The 22,743-nt window shown below is 37.4% G+C and overlaps 2 protein-coding genes across 16 annotated transcripts in view; both read right to left on the bottom strand.

Moving 5' to 3' along the window:
- The window catches only part of SOX5 (SRY-box transcription factor 5), a 1,174,568-nt gene that overhangs the window by 71,537 nt on the left and 1,080,288 nt on the right, over positions 1–22,743 (bottom strand). For 14 of the 15 annotated variants that reach the window (XM_010805416.4, XM_024991902.2, XM_010805413.4 and 11 more), the window contains 1 exon segment: positions 21,495–21,641. The exons of the other annotated variant lie outside the window; for it this stretch is intronic. In XM_010805416.4, the coding sequence (XP_010803718.1) occupies positions 21,495–21,641 (147 nt within the window). 15 annotated transcript variants of the gene reach the window in all.
- On the bottom strand, positions 19,958–21,272 carry LOC101905232 (chromobox protein homolog 1-like). Its single transcript, XM_059887040.1, has one exon. The coding sequence runs from the start codon at positions 20,874–20,876 to the stop codon at positions 20,319–20,321; it is 558 nt and encodes a 185-aa protein (XP_059743023.1). The 5' UTR covers positions 20,877–21,272; the 3' UTR covers positions 19,958–20,318.

Raw genomic sequence — 22,743 nt, 5'->3', positions numbered from 1 at the left:
CACCCTGGAGACGAACCATTTTTTCTCAACGTATTGAAGATGCTTGGCTTGATTATATATTCTGCCTATTCTTGTTATAATATTAAATTCAAGGTATCTTCCAAAGAAAATTCAAAAGAGATGAAAAGACTTAGAATTGAGCATGCGGTTTGAGTCTGATTTTAATTATAATGATCTTAAATTTGTATTAAGCTCTCACAGCATAGTGATTCTAAAGTGTCTGTATTGAGTTAAGCATGCCATAAAGCATAAGGAATTGCAAGACTGATTTATCAGATATTCATTTAAGAAATTGTCAATTAAAATAATTAACGTGTAGTGAAACTCAGCTGTAATGCCTTATGCTTAATTTTTCCCAACCCATAACATTAAAAGAATAATACATCCCACAGTCTGGATGGTTTGAAAATTTTTATATAGCAACTGGAATGATATCATTACATAAGAGTTTCAATGATATCTTTTCAACTGAACTAAGGAGAAAGGGCATTTACCTAGATTTAACTTTATTTTGAATGTTGCTTTGGGTCATTAGATTGCCAAATAAAGTGAACCTACATTTCTGGTTATTTCAGTAAAGAATGGAATATATACATATATATTATATATAACATATATAACATCAATAATACTTAAATATAATATAAGCAAGTATGTATATAGATAAAATATTTCTCTGCCATACTTGAGTAGATTGGCCTAAAAGAGAAGCAGAGAAAGATAATATTATAAAAATAAGAGAGAATAAAAAATAATTCCCTCCCAAAACTTAAACTGTCAGTTAAACAGTATAACACAAGTAGCCTGTATTAGTATAAGCCTATTCCTTGCATTTCAGCACACACTTCATTCATCAACACACACAAGGGAGGCCATTCACTTGAAGATGAGCTCAGAGTAAACAAATTCATGAAACTAATGTATAAAGCAGAATACTAATTAATTCTTTAATTTAGATCTGACAGAATATTGCTGAGCTCTTTAAGATATTCTTTTTCTAACTTTAGGATTCTTCAAAAAAATCAAAATTTCACTATCAGAATCAGGGCAAAAGAAGTAGTGAGTATAATTATAATCTATGTCCATGAGTTTCACATCCACAGACTCAATCAAATACAGCTGATACAGAAAGCCAACTGTACCATACCATTTTACATAGAGGATTCGAACATCCTAGAATTTTGGTGTCCAAAGCAGTCCTGGAACCAAACCCCTATGAATACCAGGGGATGACTATACTTCACTCAAGACTACTGCAAGGACTGGTAAATTTTATAAGTTTCATTACATATGCTATCTCTCAAATGATCAGAGCCCTCATATTTCCTGAATCCAGTGTGAAAGTCTGACAGGATAAATAATAACAAACCTTACTTTTAGGTTCCATAACCTTTCTGTACATATGTTCTTTCTACATAGTACAACAGCATTAGTTTACTATTTTAGGTACAGTAGTATTCTGCTCAATGCTGCACTGAGATTATTCTCAAGTCATGGATCTTTGGTGCTTCTGTCTAAGGAGTCCAAAATTCAGACATATTTTTTAACACAATAGCTTACTTCCACAGATAATTTGCTTATTTGTTTGCTTATTTACTCTTTTAATAGTACTAGAACAATGATTATATGTCAAGTGTTACACCAGGTGCTAAGGATGAATACAATAAGCTCCCTGTCGTCAAGTGACTCAGAGTCACACAAGGGAAGTAAGTGTAATCAAATGTTATAAGAATGCATGCTCAGTCACTCAGTCGTGTCTGACTCTTTTGTGACCCCATGGACCGTAGCCCCACCAGGCTCCTCTGTCCTTATAAATTTTCAGGCAAGAATACTGGAACAGGTTGCCATTTCCTACTCCAGGGGATCTTTCTGACTCAGGGATCAAACCCATGTCTCTTGTGCAGGATGCTGGGATACTATACCAAGAGTACATGTCTATGCAGTGTGGTCAGTATGATGGAATAGCCAATCCTATGTAGAGGTGATAACTGAGATACAGCTTATGAGTTGGTGCAAGGCAAGAGGGAAAAGTGAAATGAGGGCAAATGGAATGAAGAGGGCACAAGAATTTCAGAGAGGTAGAATGGCACAAACACAGGCAGAAAGAGGTAAAATAACATGATACATGAGGAAATGATTCCATTTGGGGCACAGACTGCTGAGATTAGGAGAAAAGTGGAATAATTTAGGCTAGTGAGGTGAATGGGGCTAGATTACAGAAAGCCATGGCAAGGTGGTCAGACTTACACTTTTAGACATTTTTATCTTCACATTTTTATTCTTCTTAAGTTCACTCCAAACTAGAGATATGTTACAGTTAGTTATTTATTTCTTTAAAATTCAGATGAAATTCCATACTCTACTCTTTCATACCTATATGTCCTGGCAGAGGTTATCTCATTTTCCTTTAAAAATCTTCTAAATGACATACCTTCTGGAACCCTTTTATTTTTCGCCTCGACTGTATTGGGAACTTTCTTCCTTTCCTCCGTATTATTCTTGGATCATTACTTCATGGTATTTTAATTGTTAATTCATTTGCTGTCTCTCCCATCACACTGTATAGTGTTATGTATCATTCTTTTTTATTCTACAAGTGTCCTGTATAGTATGGGCTTCCCAGGTGGCATTAGTGGAAAAGAACCTGCTGCCACTGCAGGATATAGAGGAGACACAGGTTCGATTCCTGGGTCGAGAATATCCCTTGGAGGAGGGCATGGCAACCTACTCCAGTATTCTTGCCTGGGGAACCCCATGGGCAGAGGAGCCTGGTGGGCTGCAGTCCTTAGGGTTGCAAAGAGTCGGACACGACTGAAGCAAATTAACACGCATGCGCCAATATGTTAAAGGTGCTAAAAAGCTGTTTATCGAAAAATCCTCAATAATGTTGTTTGACAGCTTCTAAAAGTGACTCGAGAAACCTCTATTAATAACATAGTCATTACACAAGTTTTTAAAAAATCATATAAACCAGTGAACAAATATATAGCATTGTTTCAAGAGAAACATCAAGTCTATTGCTTGGAGTATGTCTCTTTCCAAAGGAACATATTCCCATTCCTATTTTCCCACTAGAAGATATTTCATCTAGGATAAACCATATTTTACTATCTATGCATTCTAAGTGGATCTTGTTTTTAAAACCAGGATTTAAATACATTTTGAAAGAACATTTTTTAAAAAGTTAATATTTTTGTCTCATTAAATTTCTTAATGTTTTTATATGTCTAGAATTCTAGAAAATAACTTGGTTATAACAAAAGCCCAAAATAGCCCAAAATGACAATAGCTACAGAATATGTAACTAAATTAAAAAAAAAAAAAACTAACACAAATATATTATCTTAGATAACATACTAATACTTTTAATTGCAAAATCTGACATATAGTGAATACTATATCACAAATAGTGATAACTAAGATTTCAATTCTTATTAAGATTGGGTTACATTATAAACATTTAATCTAGTAAACATTTATTGAGTGTACATTATGGATCAATCACTTAAAACTCAATGGGTAAAGAGAGTGTTTCTAAAACAATTAATCTTTTGGAATTTATATTTCCTTCACTTAGTTTGTTGCAAGTTTGTGAATTATAGTCTCAGGTATAACAGATCAGAATTTGGGCTCGCTGCAATTCATATGTATGCTAATAGAAAAAGACAAGCAAAATCAAATCAAACAAGAATTACCCAGAGGTTCTCTTAAAATTGAATGAGAACTATCATTTTTTAGATAAATGATAGCACTATTTGCATGAAAACTGGCACTAAAAATTCCATTGTTTGACCCAAAATTTTTGTCCTGCCCTGTATTTATATAGGGTTGACCTGACTGTTGAGCTCCTGCAGACTTAAAATGAAACTCTGATCCTCAAAAGAGTTGCATGGGGAAGTACAGAAAATAAAAATCTGTACCTATTTAAAGACATTCCTACTGCTGTCATAATGCTTTTGTACATACTTCACAAAACAAATTTTTTTCCTTATGTTAAGCATTACTGGAAATACCACAAGACAAATTTTTTTCTTGCAGTATTTCATCCTTTCTATTTTTAGTCTCCATTTCTTTTTTTCCTATTTACCAAATCTCTACACTGCCAAAAGTCATCAAAATTGTACAACAAACCATAACAGCTCAGATTATACACTAAAATAGAAAAAACAAGACTTTTTGGCTATTGAGAGATTCAATTTAAATGAAAGTCTCATACAGAATCTCATTGATAATTAGTCTTGCAAACAACTCTAAAAGAGCTTTAATAAAAATATTTTGTGGTTTTATGAAAATGTAAGGTTTTCAGTCTTTTCTGTTATCCATAAACAATTTTGGGGAACATGTATTTTTTAAAATTTAAGTATACATTTTTTTCCTTTTATATTACTTGGTAAAATAAAATCTAAAATGAGAATTCTGATCTTTATTTTCTCGAAATTTAGAGATATAATCCTTATTCTTTTGAAAACCCCAAATCATAAAGGATGAATGTCTGGGTTCTAAAAAAGTCAACCCAATGTTTTCGTCTAGTCTACAGTGGAAGTACAAGAGCTGAAAGTTGTGGGACATTGCAATTCTAAGTCCTGAAGCACATGCGGGCCGGGGGGAGGGGAGGTGGAGGTAGAATTTTAAGAAGCATCTAATTATCTACAAGGATATCCAGGACTAGGAAAGGGGTACATTCTTCCCATGAGAACCTGAGGACACACTAGGACATGATTCAGGTTAAGGAAAATTGCCAGCTTTTCATATTTCACTTGCATTTTTAGGCATGCTGCTTTCCAAGTAGCATTCTGTTAAACAAGTTCTTAGGAATGTTCAATATTCTGAGCCATTAATAATGTACTTTTCAAATGTAATATTTATGATTAAAATTTTTATGAGCAGAAGTCTTATTTCACTATATAAAAAATTTCAAATATATTTTTAGGTAAAATAAGATAATTAAAAGATGATTCCCCATTTCAAAAGAAAAAGAAAGTTGTTTTATATTTTGAATCCTATTCTGTATTCCCTGTGTCCCAAACAAAGATACGGAGATAAGGACTATGTGGTTGCAAACTCCTTTGATTATATTAAGCAGACTCTAGACAATAATTCATAGTCAGTGTGAATTATACTACTCACTGTGCATCTGAAGAAGGTATTTTTTTCCCACGCTTAATACTAGTCAAGTTATACATTTTTTCTGGTCTTTATTCAAAAAACTATACTTAAGAATGACTGGTGTTCTTTAGTTGATTATTAGAAGAAATAAGAAACTATAAGAATGACGATGGAGAAATCCACTATTTTATAACTTCTTATACTTTGGATTAAAATAGTCCCTATTTCTCCTTACGTTAACTTTGTTCAATACCACTACCATATTGTATGTGCCTGAGAAAATGTGAAAAGAAGTATAATTAAAAAGGAACCTTAGTTTATTGAATATAATACAATAAAATAGATACATTAGAATTTTGTATGTAAACTCAGTATAAGTACAACATAGGATTTTAAGTGCATCATGCTTAAATAGGTCATTTAATGATTTTTAACAAGAAAATAATCACATTATTTATAGAAGTTTTACATAAACTTTATGAAAGTTGTTTTTAAGTGGGTGGCACTGCATGTTTATACGACAAAAATTGTGACTTTTATAAAGCTTATAGCTGGAGAAAGGGAGAAGGGAGGAGGGGAGGAGGGAAGGAAGGAAGAAAGGTGTATATATATATATATATACACCCACACATAGAGAGAGAGAGAGAGAGAGAGATTTTGAAAGAATGCTGTCCTCTCAAAAATCAAACTCATCCTCAATCAGGAGACTGCAAGTTTATTTCAATGATGAAAACAATGCTATTCCTAATTTTAAAACTACCCTGTTGTAATTGTTTTAAAACTGTAGCACATTTTTCTCTGACTTTTTTAAAAGAGAGCTCAAAGTCTGTTGCACATGGCAGATCACTGAAACCACACTGGGTTATAAAGTTTGGGGTAAAAGTCAAAATTTAAAAAGCAAATGTCAAAAGTAAAAATCTGATTAGAAATTAGGGTCTGCTTTCTTATGTGACTTGTTAACCTATTCAAAAGACAGTAAGTAAAATTATAATTCTAAAACTCTACTGAGCACTAGTATGAAAAAGAAAGTGAAAAGTGAAGGTGTTAGTTGCTTGGTCGTGTCTGACTCTTTGCAATCGTATGGACTATAGCCCGCTAGGCTCCTCTGTCCATGGGATTCTCCAGGCAAGAATACTGGAGTGGGTTGCCATTTCCTTCTCCAGGGGATCTTCCCAACCCAAGGACTGAACCTGCATCTCCTGAATCTCCTGCATTGGCAGGTGGATCGTTTACCACTAGTGCCCCTTGGGAACTACCCCAGCCTATTTTCTAAACCATGAATTTGTCAACCTCACTCATGTATTAGGGTCCCTGCAATTGCTATTCCTCTTGTTCGGAATATCTTTCCCCCCAGACCTTTGTAGGTACTCTCCTTCTCATGATTTAGGTCTCAGAGAAGACTTCCCCATAAGCTCTGTCTCAAGGAGATTACCTTGCTGTCCTTGGCACTTTTTAACCATGTTTTATTTTCTTCATAGCACTTATGGGTATATGAAATTATCTGTTTAATTGCTTCAGCTTATCACTTGCCAGTCAACTGAAAAATCTTAAGAAGACAAACTGTCCTGTTCATAGGTGTAGTAGCTGTAGTTCTGCCTTGAACTGAACTTGGCACACGACAGGCAGAAACTAATATTTGTTGAATCAGTCAGTGATGGACGTAAGCATAGGTGCTGCTGCTGCTGCTAAGTCGCTTCAGTCGTGTCCGACTCTGCGTGACCCTATGCACAGCAGCCCACCAGGCTCCTCCGTCCACGGGATTCTCCAGGCAAGAATACTGGAGTGTGTTGCCAGAGAACACTAAAAGGGGACAGAGCTTTGAAGAATGAGAAAAGAACAGAGATAATGACGACAGAGGATGAGATGCCTGGATGGCATCACTGACTCGAAGCACATGAGTTTGGGTGGACTCTGGGAGCTGGTGATGGACAGTGACACCTGGCGTGCTGCGATTCACAGGGTCGCAAAGAGTCGGACACGACTGAGTGATGGAACTGAACTGAATGGCTAGAAAACATTTTTAAGTGTTTGGGCTCCTAATTAAACCATACCTAAAGTCAGAATAACTTTTTTTTTTAATGTGAATACATTTCCTTTTTGCTTAATCCAGCTTGGATTGGGTTTTCTATTACTTTATTAACAAATACAATTGTCATTCAGTGAAAACATAATTTGAAATCCTGGAAAGCTGATTAAAGTTCTACTTCAATAAGAATATTTTGCCATTAAGAGTTACCCTGAATAAAATAACGCCACCTCCTGCAGTGGTGGACTCCCTCTGTCACAGTAGCAGACTAGGCAGAGGGAAAGTAACCTGAGACTGAGTTATTGTATGCTGGACTGGATACTTTCTGAAATTCCTTCTTACTTAAGCTTCCCTAATTCTATAAATAAAGCATCGGATGCCCTTTGTTAAATAAAGACAATTTTGCATACTTTGGGTTTTGAACTTGTCTGCCTTCAGTTTAGAAGGTTATATCTCTTTATTTTGTTGACTTCTACATTTACATCTGCTTAATTACTGTATTGTTTTCTATGATCTATTTTATAATATTCAAAAATGTTAATAGAATGTTTTATTCTCTCTAGAGAAAAATCTATTGATAAAATTTAACAAACAGATATGTATATACTCTATTTTCCATTGATCTAAATAAGACTAAATATTTGTTGACACGTAGAAAACAAATCCCTACTTTGGGGCATCTGTGTTAAACAGACCACTAAAATTCTTCCTATTTTACCAATAGGAAAGAATGAGTAAGTAGAAGGATTGCAAATGAATCAAATCTGAGGTTTATGGTAGCCCTCCACAGCTTCACTTCTCAATTCTTTATTCAAACATTTAGAGGACAGGTCAGGCTAAAAGGGTGAAAGGGGGTCAATAATCAAGACCTCAAATGAAGTACTGATCAATAGTTTAGGGTAGAAAAGAAAGGATTTTAACTGATTTGAAGAATGTTTTAGGAACCCCAAATTATAAATGATTCCCTAAAAGGAAAGGTAACTACAGAAGTGGTACTTTCACCGTCTCAGTCTGACGTGCTGATGTTTACTGACGTTCTACTAGATACCACTCATTACAGGGACATCCTTTCACATTGTTCTGTTTGTCTTCCCTGCATATTTAGGTTTTGACTGCCTGCTTCTAACATTAAAATGCTTTCAACCTTTAGCTTTTTGGATGATGAATCTGCACGGGCTTGGATCTATTTTAGAGGGCAACTTCCACTTAAAAACTGTGATTCTGTGGATCTTCCTATGTCTACACATGCTCAACATCCTCTTGCCTCTCCTGTGCTTTGCCTTACTGAAAAGCCTTGACATGGCTCATCAGAGCCGGCTGCTGTGTTCCAGACAGGTTCCTGTCAAAACAGAATCGGTATACTGGGGAACACAGGCCAGGCCAGTTGAATTCAAAGGACATTACCTAAATCCCTCAGTATATTTTGCCTTTAAAAAAATGTCAGCATTATAACTAGTCTGTCTCTTTGTTTTATAATTTTATGTTACACATGTGACTGCCCCCACTTCCCTGCTTTTGAGTCATAAGAATATATCACCAAATGACCTACTTGGACATTTAATACCACAGTGCTCAGAACAGCCTCTGTTTAAGTACCTAGCTGTTTGAGATTCCTGTCAACTGAATACAGATGAAAAGGAAAGGAGGAGGCTGATCACAGGGGTTCTGATGATAACACTTCATTTAACATATTTCAGTTTAGCAACAAGGGGCCACAAAAGAAAACTATTTTATTTAAAATGACAGGGTGACTATGTTAGACCCACTATAATTATGTCCCACCCAGGAAGTGATGATAATAATGATAATGGGCCACATTTATAGTTTAACTCTATGGAGTGATTCCTCTCAAATGAACTCACCTCTTGAGTGTGATACATCCATAGCACATCTCAAAGGCTCACAAAATTGCTATTTCATAGATACTGAGATATGGGGGAAGGAGCAAGTGTTCAATAACTATCCAACAAAGCACAAAGCAGCTGTATGGAGCAAGGTGTTAGAGAGATTCTAGCATTTAATTGATATGCCAGACAGTGTTTAAAGCATAAGAATAGAAAATGGCCAATTTAAATGTGGTTATAATTAGCTGAGGCTAACATTCCAGTTCTGTTCTGAAGTTTTAAGAGAAATGAAATCTACAAAAGTACCAGGTCTAACAGTTTCAGGAGGGATCAGTGGTTTTGTATTTGATCTTACATATATAGATAACTGGGCTTCCACAGTGGCTCAGCAGAAAAGAATCCGCCTGCAATACAAGAGAGCCAGGTTCGATCCCTGGGTTGGGACGATCCCCTGGAGGAGGGCATGGCAACCCACTCCAGTATTCTTGCCTGGAGAATCCCATGAACAGAGGAGCCTGGCAGGCTACAATCCATAGGGTTGCAAAAAGTCAGACATGACTGAAATGACTGAGCATGCATATAGATAAACGGAAGCGCCTCTTTGATTAGTGCTATTTAAGTACTGTGGGTTACTTAGAAATAACTGTATTTGGAAGCCAGTTCTAGCCCTGCATAGTGAGTAATGATTATTTGAGATCTTGACCTGAAAAGAGCAAGTCAAATGGCAGTATTCTATGATTTTTCACATATTGGAAATTATATCTTTGGCAGCTACTACTACTAAAAAGTCTTCATGTCCAGATAAAATGTGAAAATATTAACTGAAGTTATGATTATACTGAGCATTGCTTTCTAGAGTTTTCACAATGGAAATACTACTGTGGAGGCCTCAGTACTTCCTGGTAGATTTCAAAGCTATGAAATCTGTTTGATGTCTTTTGCTTTATCTTGAAAGGATGTTTTTGTCAAATATTAAAAATAGTGTTTTCGTCATTAGTGTGGTGGTGGTTTGACTTACATGTGGTTGGACTGGATGTGCAGTTTTGCAGTCACCCTTCCCCCAACTGGCGTCATAAAACACTGACTCAAAATTAGCAAAATGAACTTCATTTCCAAATCCTCTATTAGAATTTTCAAAGAAGATGAATCATATCCATCCTCTGATTTCTCATACTCCCAGCATATACTGCTAAGTAATCTTGTGTGTATGTGTACCACAGTTTGTGACTCATAATATGAAACTACTACAAAATTCTACCCTGTAGATCAGTGTGTACAGATAAAATGCTTGCTTGATAGCATGAAATTATGTGATTGGTACCATTACAGCAAAAACTAAGTGCTCTAAGAGGAGTCATGGCCCTCCTGACATTACTAACATAAGCACCCGCCTACCAAATCAGAATAGATCTTCATTTTGGTGTCTGTGAAAGAAGATAAGATAAAAATGTGGTACTACTTCTTCAGAATTTGAAGCAACCTGTATAAGGATATTGCCCCTGAAAGGATCTGATTGTGTCTGGTCAGCTGGCTAGGGTTTTTTCTGGTTGTTGGAAAAATATTTCTTCTCCCTCACATGACTCCCAGGTGCTACTGCTGAGCAAATGGGAACATCACTGCCAGAAGTATTTGAAAAGAACAAAAAAAAATTGATTGGACAATCTATGAGCTCTTGTCATTGACAGGGACACAACTGTGACCAGGGGTATGACTAAGGTCAGAGCAAGGTTAAAAGAAAAGCACCCAGGAATTCTCTCTTGTCATCAGCTTTTCAAACTAACTACTCTTGGTTAGCTGCAGGCAACATATAAGTTTTCATCAAGCACCAAGAGACATTTCATAATATTTACAAGTTGCACTTAAAATCTTCCCAAGAGCTGGCTACTTCTGCAATAGCAAAACACTTAGAATGTGAAGTTCAGACGGTAGCACATCTATAACATATGAGGACTTCTTGCTAACGTGGAAATTACACGCTTATTCATTACCAACAATTGTGTGAGCTGCATGTGAAACCAATTAAAAATACTTTTCCTCCTCTGGTAACTATTTTAAGGCTGGTATTGATTCTGCTATTTTTAAAAGAAATAATTTATTTTTACCAAACAAATATTATCAAGAGATCGATTACTATCACAAAAGAAAGGCTATCTAGGTTTCTTAATAAACTGTAGCAAACAATGCAGAAAACCGTTAAAAGGAAGAAATACGTGGCACAAAATACATGACAAAAATGAAAGTCACTGAATAAATTTTACCTATTCTGTGGCAGAACGCTAAACTATAAACAAATCAATTTAAATATTTGTTGAGGAAGATAAGCAGATTTAGAGCAGCAATGCTGCCTATGAGATTCAAGGACCAATAATGCTAAACAATACTATGACTAAATAATTTTCCTGAATATGAGAAAGAGAATTATTTCTAAAATTTTCTTTAAACTGGATTTCTCATATATACAAGCTCGTACTTTCAAAGTTGTTTTTTTAAACCAATATTTAGCTATAAACTCAGCTAGGAGGATACACATGAGCTAAGAGGATATCTCTGAAGAACTAAATATAAAAAATTAGTCTTGGAATAGGATCCAGAAAGAAAAAAATTAAATTAGTGCTAAAGAGACAAATGTATTAAGAAAGATGTTATGTAACATCTGAGAAATTTTAAAAACCTGCCGAAGACCTTAACTTTTCAATATTTGGCAAAATACATTATGAAAAAAAAAAATCTCGTCTTTGTGAATAATAAAATCAAGGCATAAAATAATAAGGAAACGTGAAGCAATGACAGTTCCAAATAGTAAGTTTAAAGACATATAGCTCAACCAGCAATGCTATCCAAGTTTTCCAATGCGGTATTTGAAGAGAGCAGATTTCTTTTCGTGTTTTCACATTTATGGGATACACTTCCTGCTCGCAGTTTCTAAAGGGTCACTGTGAGTCCTCTAAAGGTTTCTTTATCATTTAATATTATAAATAATTACGTTCCTAGGCGGCAGTTCAAAGCTTAGCGCAGCGCTCATACAACACCCCAGGAAGGTCAGGTGACCTCTCTCCAATTCTCCTCTCTCTGGTGCTGAGGACAGACAAAGTGATATGTCTGTCATACGCCATTACCATTAGAACAGAATCTTGTTCTTTTATTACAACTGAACTCCGCCAGATTTCTCAGCAGGAATGCTAAGTGAAATCAATGTCTTGGATTTCCAGGCTGAGCTTGGAGGTCACAGCCACTCTATCATTTCTCAGCATTATCCTTTCTCGCGCGCGCATACACTCCCCAAGCCTCCAACTGGCACACAGCAGATTGAAAACAGCATGCATCAGAGGACTCATGCTGCACAATTTTACAGTCTTTTGGAGCCCCTTCCTTTTGATTCCCCCCTTCCATTTTTTTTGCAAATTGCAAATAAGTTTTGTTTGTGTCCTTCTCCGGAGTTGTGAGTCAAAGGCACACCTAGGAAGAAGGGCAGGCAAGCAAACCCATAGCACATGGTTGATTTTTGACAGCTGCCAATAAGACCCTTTTCCTTACATCATCATCTGGATGTGGCTTATGATTCTGTTGTTCCAAACAATAAAAGCTTTATGTTTGCTTTATGCCAGGTAGGAAGGCAGATAACACAAAGCTATTTAGTAAAATAATTCAATTTTACAATAAGATACATGTGAAAATCCACCAATAAAACACACAGAAAATGCCCTCTGGACACTCAGGATTGATTGTTTCAAAATATATTTATATATAGTAATAAATGATAACTGTTATATTAAAGTGAAATGGCTCTGTGAAGGCAAAATGTTTATTATGCTATGTATAAATGTCAATTCCAGTCTCTAAGAAACGGAATTCATGTATTGAAATGCATCCTCTTTATTTATTGTTGCTTGTTTTTTTTAAGTCATGTTCTTCATTAAAATGACAATAGCAATATTTATTGCTCTGGCAATTTTTAACCCACTAAACTTTACACAAGCACATTTAAGACATATTTTCTGACAATAAGAATGGATGTAAACAGTGTACTAGAGGAAACTGAGCAAAGAACAGACATATTTTTATTATATTGTGGTTGTTATTTAAAAAGAGGCACTTTTTCCTGGGTTAAAATTTTTATGTACTTTAAAATAATTGCAAGTGGTAAGAAATACAACTTCAACTGCTTTCTTAAACTTTATATGATAGAAAATTCATGAAGGCTAATTTTCCAGAAGTGAAATTTAGTGATAAAGTATGAATATATTTTTTAAACAGTATATAATCATAGCTATAGAAACACAATCCATTTTTTCGGTAACACTAAATAAAGGGAGGTACTTAAAACCATACAATATGGTGGAATTCTAACATTACTGGAAAAATCAATCTTCACATCCAATCTGTGGAGTTCTATGAATATCTGAAACCATATACCTCATAAAACAGTGTCTTCATCTTGGCAAGCTTTACGTCACTTTTATATTTGCCATGGTTTACCTAAGGAAGGGTCACAGCAAGTGCGCAATAAATCTTTGAATGCATGCATGAATGAATGAGTAAATAAATAGATGCATAAACGAATAAGGATGACTGACATCAAAAACTTCATGATTATTCTATTTAGGGATTTGGGAAGAAGATATTTGGTGGGCTACAGTCCATAGGGTCGCAAAGAGTTGGAAACGAATGAGCACACAACACTCAGTATCAATGGTAAAAAGTCATCTAGTGGCCAAGAAAAACCCATCAGTTCTTTACAAGTGAACTATGTACTCTAAAGTCATAAAATGAAATGCCCTAATGTAAAACATCATTATGAACAATGATGTGAAATCACATTAATAAATCATAGGGGAAAAATCTAGAATAATACTTTAGAGAGTTATTTGTGTGTGACAATGACTATGCTGCCACAGCTACATATTTTTCTCAGTGTTAGCGTGTCCATATGTAGAGTCTTCTCTTGTGTTGTTGAAGAGGGTGTTTACTATGACCAGTGCATTCTCTTGGCAAAACTCTATTAGCCTTTGCCGTGATTCATTTTGTACTCCAAGGCCAAATTTGCCTGTTACTCCAGGTATCTCCTGACTTCCTACTTTTGTATTCCAGTCCCCTATAATGAAAAGGACGTCTTTTTTGTGTGTTAGTTCTAGAAGGTCTTATACGTTTTCATAGAACCATTCAACTTCAGCTTTTTCAGCATTACTAGCTGGGGCATAGACTTGGATTACTGTGACATTGAATGGTTTCTCTTGGAAACAAACAGAGATCATTCTGTCATTTTTGAGATTGCATCCAAGTACGGCATTTTAGACTCCTTTGCTGACTATGATGGCTACTCCATTTCTTCTAAGGGATTCTTGCCCACTGTAGTAGAAATAATGGTCATCTGAATTAAATTCACCCTTATCAGTCCATTTTAGTTCACTGATTCCTAAAATGTCGATGTTCAGTCTTGCCATCTCCTGTTTGACCACTTCCAATTTGCCTTGATTCATGGACCTAACATTCCAGGTTCCTATGCAATATTGCTCTTTACAGCATTGGACTTTACTTCCAACACCAGTCACATCCACAACTGGGTATTGTTTTTGCTTTGGCTCCGTCTCTTCATTCTTTCTGGAGTTATTTCTCCACTGATCTCCAATAGCATATTGGGTACCTACAGACCTGGGGAGTTCATCTTTCAGTGTCCTATAATTTTGCCTTTTCATACTGTTCATAGGGTTCTCAAGTCAAGAATACTGAAGTGGTTTGCCATTCCCTTCTCCAGTAGACCATGTTTTGTCAGAACTCTCCACCATGACCCATCTGTCTTGGGTAGTCCTATGTGGCATGACTCATAGTTTCACTGAGTTAGACAAGGCTGTGGTCCATGTGATCAGATGGGTTAGTTTTCTGTGTTTGTGGTTTTCATTCTGTTTGCCCTCTGATGGAGAAGGATAAGAGGCTTATGGAAGCTTCCAGATGGGAGACACTGACTGAGGGGGAAGATGGGTCTTGTTCTGATGGGCTGGGCCATGCTCAGTTCAGTTCAGTTCAATTTAGTTGCTCAGTCTTGTCTGACTCTTTGTGACCCCATGAACTGCAGCACTCCAAGACTCCCTGTCCATCACCAACTCTCGGAGCCTACCCAAACTCATGTCGATTGAGTCGGTGATGCCATCCAACTATCTCATCCTCTGTCATCCCCTTCTCCTCCTGCTGTCAATTTTTCCCAGCATCAGGGTCTTTTCAAATGAGTCAGCTCTTTGCATCAAGTGGCCAAAGTACTGGAGTTTCAGCTTCAACATCAGTCCTTCCAATGAATACCCAAGGACTGATCTCCTTTAGGATGGACTGATTGGCTCTCCTTGTGGTCCAAGGGACTCTCAAGAGTCTTCTCCAACACCACAGTTCAAAAGCATCAATTCTTTGAAAGTTGAATGTTAGAGAAAGTTAAGTCACTTTCCGACTCTTTGCAACCCCATGGATTGTAGCCCACCAGGCTCCTCTGTCCATGGGAATCTCCAGGCAAGAATAATGGACGGGTTTGCCATTTCCTTCTCTAAGGGATCTTCCCAACCCAGGGATCGAACCCAGGTCTCCCGCATTACAGGCAAACGCTTTAACCTCTGAGCCACCAGGGAAGCCCTATCAGTTCTTTGGTGCTCAGTAAATCTTTAATCCAATTTTCTGTTGATTATATTCTTTGAAGCCAAAGACGGAGAAGCTCTATGGAGTCAGCAAAAACAAGACTGGGAGCTGACTGTGGCTCAGATCATGAACTCCTTATTGCCAAATTCAGACTTAAATTTAGAAAGCAGGGAAAACCACTAGACCATTATGGTGTGACCTAAATCAAATCCCGTACAGTGGACGTAACAAATAGATTTTAGGAGGTTAGATCTGATAGACAGAGTGCCTGAAAAACTATGGACAGAGGTTCGTTACATTGAACAGGAGGCAGGAATCAAGACCATGCCCAAGAAAAAGAAATGCAAAAAGGCAAAATGGTTGTTTGAGGAGGCCTTACAAATCGCTGAGAAAAGAATAGAGGCAAAAGGCAAAAGAGAAAAGGAAAGATATACCCATTTGAATGCAGAGTTATAAAGAATAGCAAGGAGAGAAGAAAGCCGTTCTCAGTGATCAGTGCAAAAAAATAGAGGAAAACAATAGAATGGGAAAGACTAGAGATCTTTTCAAGAAAATTAGAGATACCAAGGTAACATGTCATGCAAAGATGGGCACAATAAAGGACAGAAATGGTATGGAGCTAATAGAAGCAGAATATATTAAGAAGAGGTGGCAAGAATACACAGAACTATACAAAAAAGATGTTCATGACCCAGATGATCACGATGGTGTGATCACTCACCTAAAGCCAGACATCCTGGAATGTGAAGTCAGGTAGCCCTTAGGAAGCATCACTACAAACAAAGCTAGTGGAGGTGATAGAATTCCAGTTGAGCTATTTCAAATCCTAAAAGATGACGCTGTGAAAGTGCTACACTCAATATGCCAGCAAATTTGGAAAACTCAGCAGTGGCCACGGGACTGGAAAAGGTTGTTTTCACTCTAATTCCAAAGAAAGGCAATGCCAAAGAATGCTCAAACTACTGCACAATTGCACTCATCTCACACACTAGCAAAGCAATGCTCAAAATTCTCCAGGAGAGGCCTCAACAGTATGTGAACGTGAACTTCCAGATGATCAAGCTGGATTTAGAAAAGGCAGGGGAACCAGAGATCAAATTGCCAACATCCGCTGGATCATCAAAAAAGCAAGAGAGTTCCAGAAAAACATCTATTTCTGCTTTATTGGCTATAACAAAGCCTTTGACTGTGTGGATCACAACAGACTGTGGAAAATTCTTCAAGAGATGGGAATACCAGACTACCTGACCTGCCTCCTGAAAAAACTGTATGCATGTCAAAAGCAATATTTAGAACTGGACATGGAAAAACAGACTGGTACCAAATCAGGAAAGGAGTACATCAAGGCTACATATTTCACCCTGCTTATTTAACCTATATGTAGAGTACATTATGAGAAATACTGGGCTGGATGAAGCACAAGCTGGAATCAAGACTGCAAGGAGAAGTATCAATAACCTCAGATATGCAGATGACACCACCCGCATGGCAGAAAGTTAAGAAGAACTAAAGAGATTCTTGAGGAAAGTGAACGAGGAGAGTCAAAGAGTTGGCTTAAAGCTCAGCATTTAGAAAACTAAGATCATGGCATCTGGTCCCATCACTTCATGGCAAATAAATGGGGAAACAGTGGAAACAGTGACAGGCTTTATTTTTGGAGGCTCCAAAATCACTGCAGGTGGCTACTGCAGCCATGAAATTAAAAGATGCTTGCTCCTTGGAAGAAAAATTATGATCAACCTACACAGGATATTAAAAAGCAGAGACATTACTTTGTCAACAAAGTTCCATCTAGTCAAACTATGGTTTTTCCAGTGGTCATGTATGGATGTCAGAGTTGGACTATAAAGAAAGCTGAGCGCTGAAGAATTGATGTTTTTGAACTGTGGTGTTAGAGAAGACTCTTGAGAGTCCCTTGGACTGCAAGGAGATCCAACCAGTCCATTCTAAAGGAGATAAGTCCTTTAGATGGGTGTTCATTGGAAGGACTGATGTTGAAGCTTAAACTCCAATACTGTGGCCACGTGATGCAAAGTACCAACTAATCTGAAAAGCCCCATGGCTGGGAAAGATTGAATGCAGGAGGAGAAAGGGAAGATGGAGGATGAGATGGTGGATGGCATCACTGACTCAATGGCCATGAGTTTGAGTAAGCTCCAGGAATTGGTGATGGACAGGGATACCTGGTGTGCTGCAGTCCATGGGGTCGCAAAGAATTGGACATGACTGAGTGACTGAACTTACTAACTGAATTGAGCCTATACATGGAATACTTTGAAACTACTGTTCCTTGGAGACACCAAAATATCACTGCTTTAAAATTAAATTATATTTAATAAATGTCACCATTATTACCAAGTTTTAAAAACATGTTCTGCTGTGATTATATAGAAAAGCACACCATGCCTCAAGTACACCTCAAGCGCAGAACATGGAAGGTCCATTACACAGCTGAAAGAGTTCTTAAAAGGCTTATCATATTTCCTAACATCACAGTAGCAAGTACATAATTTTCCTCTATATCTTTGTACATGTTGCTAGTGAATCATGTCTAAGGTCCTTGTCCAGGGTGAGTTATTATTCCAAATGTATTTATCTATTAGTATGAAAAAACAGACTTGGGGGGCTTGGGAAGATGGAGGCTAGAGGACACTTTCCCAACCCAACTGTTCTCTTTCCCAATTTCTATTCTGGATTAATACACTGACTATGAAAAGCATGTGCCAGGGCACTAGAGGAGGATTAAAATACTCTAGGATTTTTTTTTCTCTTTCAAAAATTTCTAAATTTTTTTCTCTGTGTATTTTTTCTATTGTTGTGACTACTCTAACCCTATTACTCTTCAGACATTTCAAGATGAATTCTTGAAATAGAGAGCAGAAGGAACTTTCTAGGTAATTCAGCAAAAGACAAACAGCATTATTTGAGGGGTAAATTCACTGTGTCAAGTTTTCTACTGAATATTTTCTAACTGTTAATGCGTGATTATTTCCCTGAGCAATGTCCAAGAAAATTACTTTATGGATACTCTTTACTTTTTTATATAGGAAGTTTAATAATATTCATATACAATCATCTAGGTAAGAGATTAAAAATCATGAAGAAATTTAAATTAATTTTTCTGCTTCTTTCTTTTGAGCCAAGAAACAAATTATTTGAACCCCCCCGGTCCTTTTCGAGGCTGTCTCAGGAAATGGTTTCTTTGCCCTAAAAACAAAACTATTTCTAAATACTCTAACTTTTAACACTAGCATTATCTTTCTAATTGGCTGGATAATATGTCTGAAATTGTACCTATACTATATCACATAACCAGTTGGTGATATTTAAATAAAACATTTTCTCTATGCTCTAATCATACTCATATTTAAGGTCTATTTCAGTTCTCCTTTGGAATAATTTTTTTTTAAGGATTATAAATCTATATAGTTTTATTAAGACAAAAAACTGACAGTGTTGATATGAAGTTTACATTTAAACAACTTTTCACAAAAACCTAACACACGCCTAAAAATTACAATGGAGTTCTAGATGCAGATCAAGATGATGTCAACAACTGATGGATCTCATGACTCAAGACAGCGTTTTAGATTTTAGTTAGTTCTTAGGATTAAAAATTTGTTTTGTTTTAAAGTGAACCACTGCCCCAGTATGAATATTTATCTTCTCCTGAGACCAGGGCTTTTGAAATCATTCAACTCTTGAACTTGTGCTGTCAGTGACTGAACCCTGCCACCAATGGCTTCAAAGTTCAAAAAACAGAGGCTCCAAGAGTTTTCCACCCTATGAGCACCGGCCCTTGTCTTTCCCTACTCACTTACCTCCTATACCACTCTCTGCCCTTCCCTAAATACTTCACCAGTGGCTTGGATGGAGAAGCTGATATTTGTAACTTCACAATAGGAAAAGAAAGGGTCTTCTTGTCAGTTTCATGAGTAGCACCTCTAAGACAGAGTGATCTGCCTATGTATACACTCCAATAAGACTTATCCTCCTCAACCAGTTTCCATCCCCCAAATGGCAGCTTTGGTAGCTTCTTATTCCTTTGTTGGGAACAGCATTAAGCTCAGGCAGGGAATACCTTGGCTTCTAAGTTTCAGGCATTCACAGCTTTTAAACAGTCTCTCACAGTCCTCATTTAGGTTGCCAATGGCATTTTTTGAAAGGATACAATATTCTGGACACAGAACCCAATCATCATTAGTTGTTCTTTCCTTTGTTTCACCATTTCCCCAAATTTTAACAAAAATGATCCTAACCCATCTCCCTTCTTTCCCACCCCACCCCACCCACCCCAAATAAAAAACCAGTAATAGCCAAAAACTACACACATGCTATGCTGTAAAAATGCAGAGTTAACACTATCGGGAAGAAGGCTGTGTGGGTTGTGGAGATGCTCTTTGAAGATCTACAGTACCTCTTGCTCTCCCACATCCCATTCTGCGTTTTGTCCTTCATAGAAGGTCCTTTGCTTTTTTTTAAAGCAAAGTTCAGAACGGGTTGCCTTGCAACACTGACCCTCCTTCCCCTCCACCAGGATGGGTGTGCAAACTGTACAGCATGGAATGGCTTTGAAGCCCTTGGGCTGCTGTAGGGCACAGAAACTATACTGGCTCTTCAAAGGACATCTTCTCAAGCCACCTTTATGGTGTCAAGACAAGGAGAACTCCTTCTTTCCCCACTTGAAACCCACAGTCAGATGTGACAGGGGCTGGTATTCAAGAAAGTTAATTCTTATCATCGTTTTTGTCATCATCCTCTGAGGGGTAAGAATGACACGTCAGCCTTTCCTCATAGAAGGATATGACAACCTGCGGGCACTTAACATTGGCTTCCTTGGCAGGGACCAGATCAGCCTCATCAGAGTTCTTCCATTTCATTAGGAACATGAGTTCTCCACTGGAGTCCGTAGCTCCAATAATCCTCTCTGGTTCCAAACCCCGGGCAAAGCCTCGTGGCTTTTCTGACTCTTCTTTCTTCTTCTTTGGTTTGCTCTCCTCCCCCTTATCTTCCGAATCAGAATCAGCTTTGCGTTTGCCTCCCTCTGATTTATCTGTCCCGTGTGCTGTTTTCTGTGACTGCAGAAACTCAGCAATGAGGTCAGGGCAATCCAGGTTCTCTTCTGGTTCCCATGTGTTATCCTCATCTGAGAACCCCTTCCACTTTAGGAGATACTCCACTTTGCCCTTTACCACTCGACGGTCTAGAACTTTTTCCACCACATATTCTTCTTCCTCTTCTTCTAGCACCTCCTCCACTTTCTTCTTGTTTTGTTTTTTCCCCATGGTGCCCGCCAGCTTTCTGGTATAAAGGATGACGCTGGTAGCATTGTCTTGGTCTACTCAGGCCGAAGGGCGATGCGCAAATGCTTGGCCCATCCCAAATCGCTTCAATCTCTGGCTCCGGACTCGCCGCCCCGCCCTCTCCATCTTCTCGCGCTCTTCGCCCTACCCACTGCGCCCAGCAGAAGGCTCAGCACGGGGAGGGAGCTGGAACAATTTTTTCAGGTCCCTCACTGAAGGTATAAATAATATTTTCGTCCTAATAACGTAACATTCTTTCCCTGTAACTCCTTCTAAGACCTTATATAATAGAGTATGGGTATCTATTTTATAAGACTGTAACATTCTTGGTGACAGCACAACTACCTTTCAAATATTTCTATCACTACAGCTATCAATTTTCTACTACAGCTATCAATGCATGTTCATTGAATAAATGAGTGACTAAATGTTGTGTGAGTGACTTATAGGGACACGATCCTTACTGATTCTACTAACCACTGTTTCCTTGACGATCTAGCATTTAGCCCAGTTACTGGTACGTAATAGGTATTCAATACATATCATCGAACAAAAAGCAAACTCTAAATGCCAAAACACGTAGCTTCTTCAAAGGGGTACCTTGCTTTTGGGTGGTGGGCTGTTTGTGCTCTTGTCTGTGTGAATGCTGGTAGGAGATACGGCAGCACCAAGGTTGCCTTGGGGTACGCCTGGGAGCTTTCCTCCTGGAGATACCTGCATTGCAGCTAGCTGGGCAGCATATAACTGCTACAGGAGAGAGAGAGAAAAGAAAAATAAAAGGACTGTCAGCAATGAAATAAATGCACCTCTCAGCAAGTACCTATAATCCTATAATAAGATGCGATATTTTTCCTATGGGTATTTTTCTTTAGTGCCTTGGAATATTTAAAGATAGACACTGTCACTTCAACTTTCAGGACTTACTTCTCAGGGGGGAAATGACATACACCACACACAAGGAATTTTAGTTTTAGTATAACCAGGGACTCAAAGCAAATAACAGTTATCCACATTTACTCTTTACCAACATCAGTGGTGGTACTGTATATCATGTTATTTGGTTAATAACTTTTCCCCCCTCTCTTTAAATTTTACATGGTGTGGTACAAAAGAATGTAGCTTCATACACTAAGTAATGTTCTTACTATCCATATTGGTTCAAACCCTGTATGCTTCCCTTCTTTGACTTGCTGAAATGGACAACTGTCACAACTTTTTTCTGATTATTAGTTGTGCAGAAATACAAAAAAGCCACTGGAAGGGAATGGAAGGAGACTATCTGAAGAACATTATTTGGTCAGTCTACCTCCATTGATTAAAATTAACTGGATGTTTGCCACAATGCCACTTTACTTCCTGCTATATAAACACAGACAAACTTGAGATAATCTTGAGGATTAGGGTTTTAAGGAATACTATCTAAAATGCATACTCTTTGACTAAGCCATCACTAAATATTTCTTATTAAATAACCAGCAAAAATTCTTTGAACAAATCCATTTAATAATAAGGGAAAATTTTACTTGTGAACTATAGCCATATCATGTAGTATCTTAAAACAAGTAGGTTGCTTTCGATTCAGGAGTCACCTCAAATGTTTAGATTAACACTCTTTTCATCTCCAAGTAGCAGTTTGTGAAAGTTAAAAAAATATGATTGAAGAAGCAAGTATCTATATATACACATATAAGTATTAATAAATAAGTATGTGTGTGTTAGTCACTCAGTCGTGTCTGACTCTTTGTGACCCTATGGACTGTAGCCCAGCAGGCTCCTCTGTCCATAGAATTCTCCAGGCAAGAATACTGCAGTGGGTTGCTATTTCTTCCTCCAGTGGATCCTCTTGACC

This window comes from Bos taurus, chromosome 5, assembly GCF_002263795.3.
Source record: "Bos taurus isolate L1 Dominette 01449 registration number 42190680 breed Hereford chromosome 5, ARS-UCD2.0, whole genome shotgun sequence".
NCBI classification, from domain to species: domain Eukaryota; kingdom Metazoa; phylum Chordata; class Mammalia; order Artiodactyla; family Bovidae; genus Bos; species Bos taurus.
This window is presented reverse-complemented; position numbering and strand designations above follow the sequence as displayed.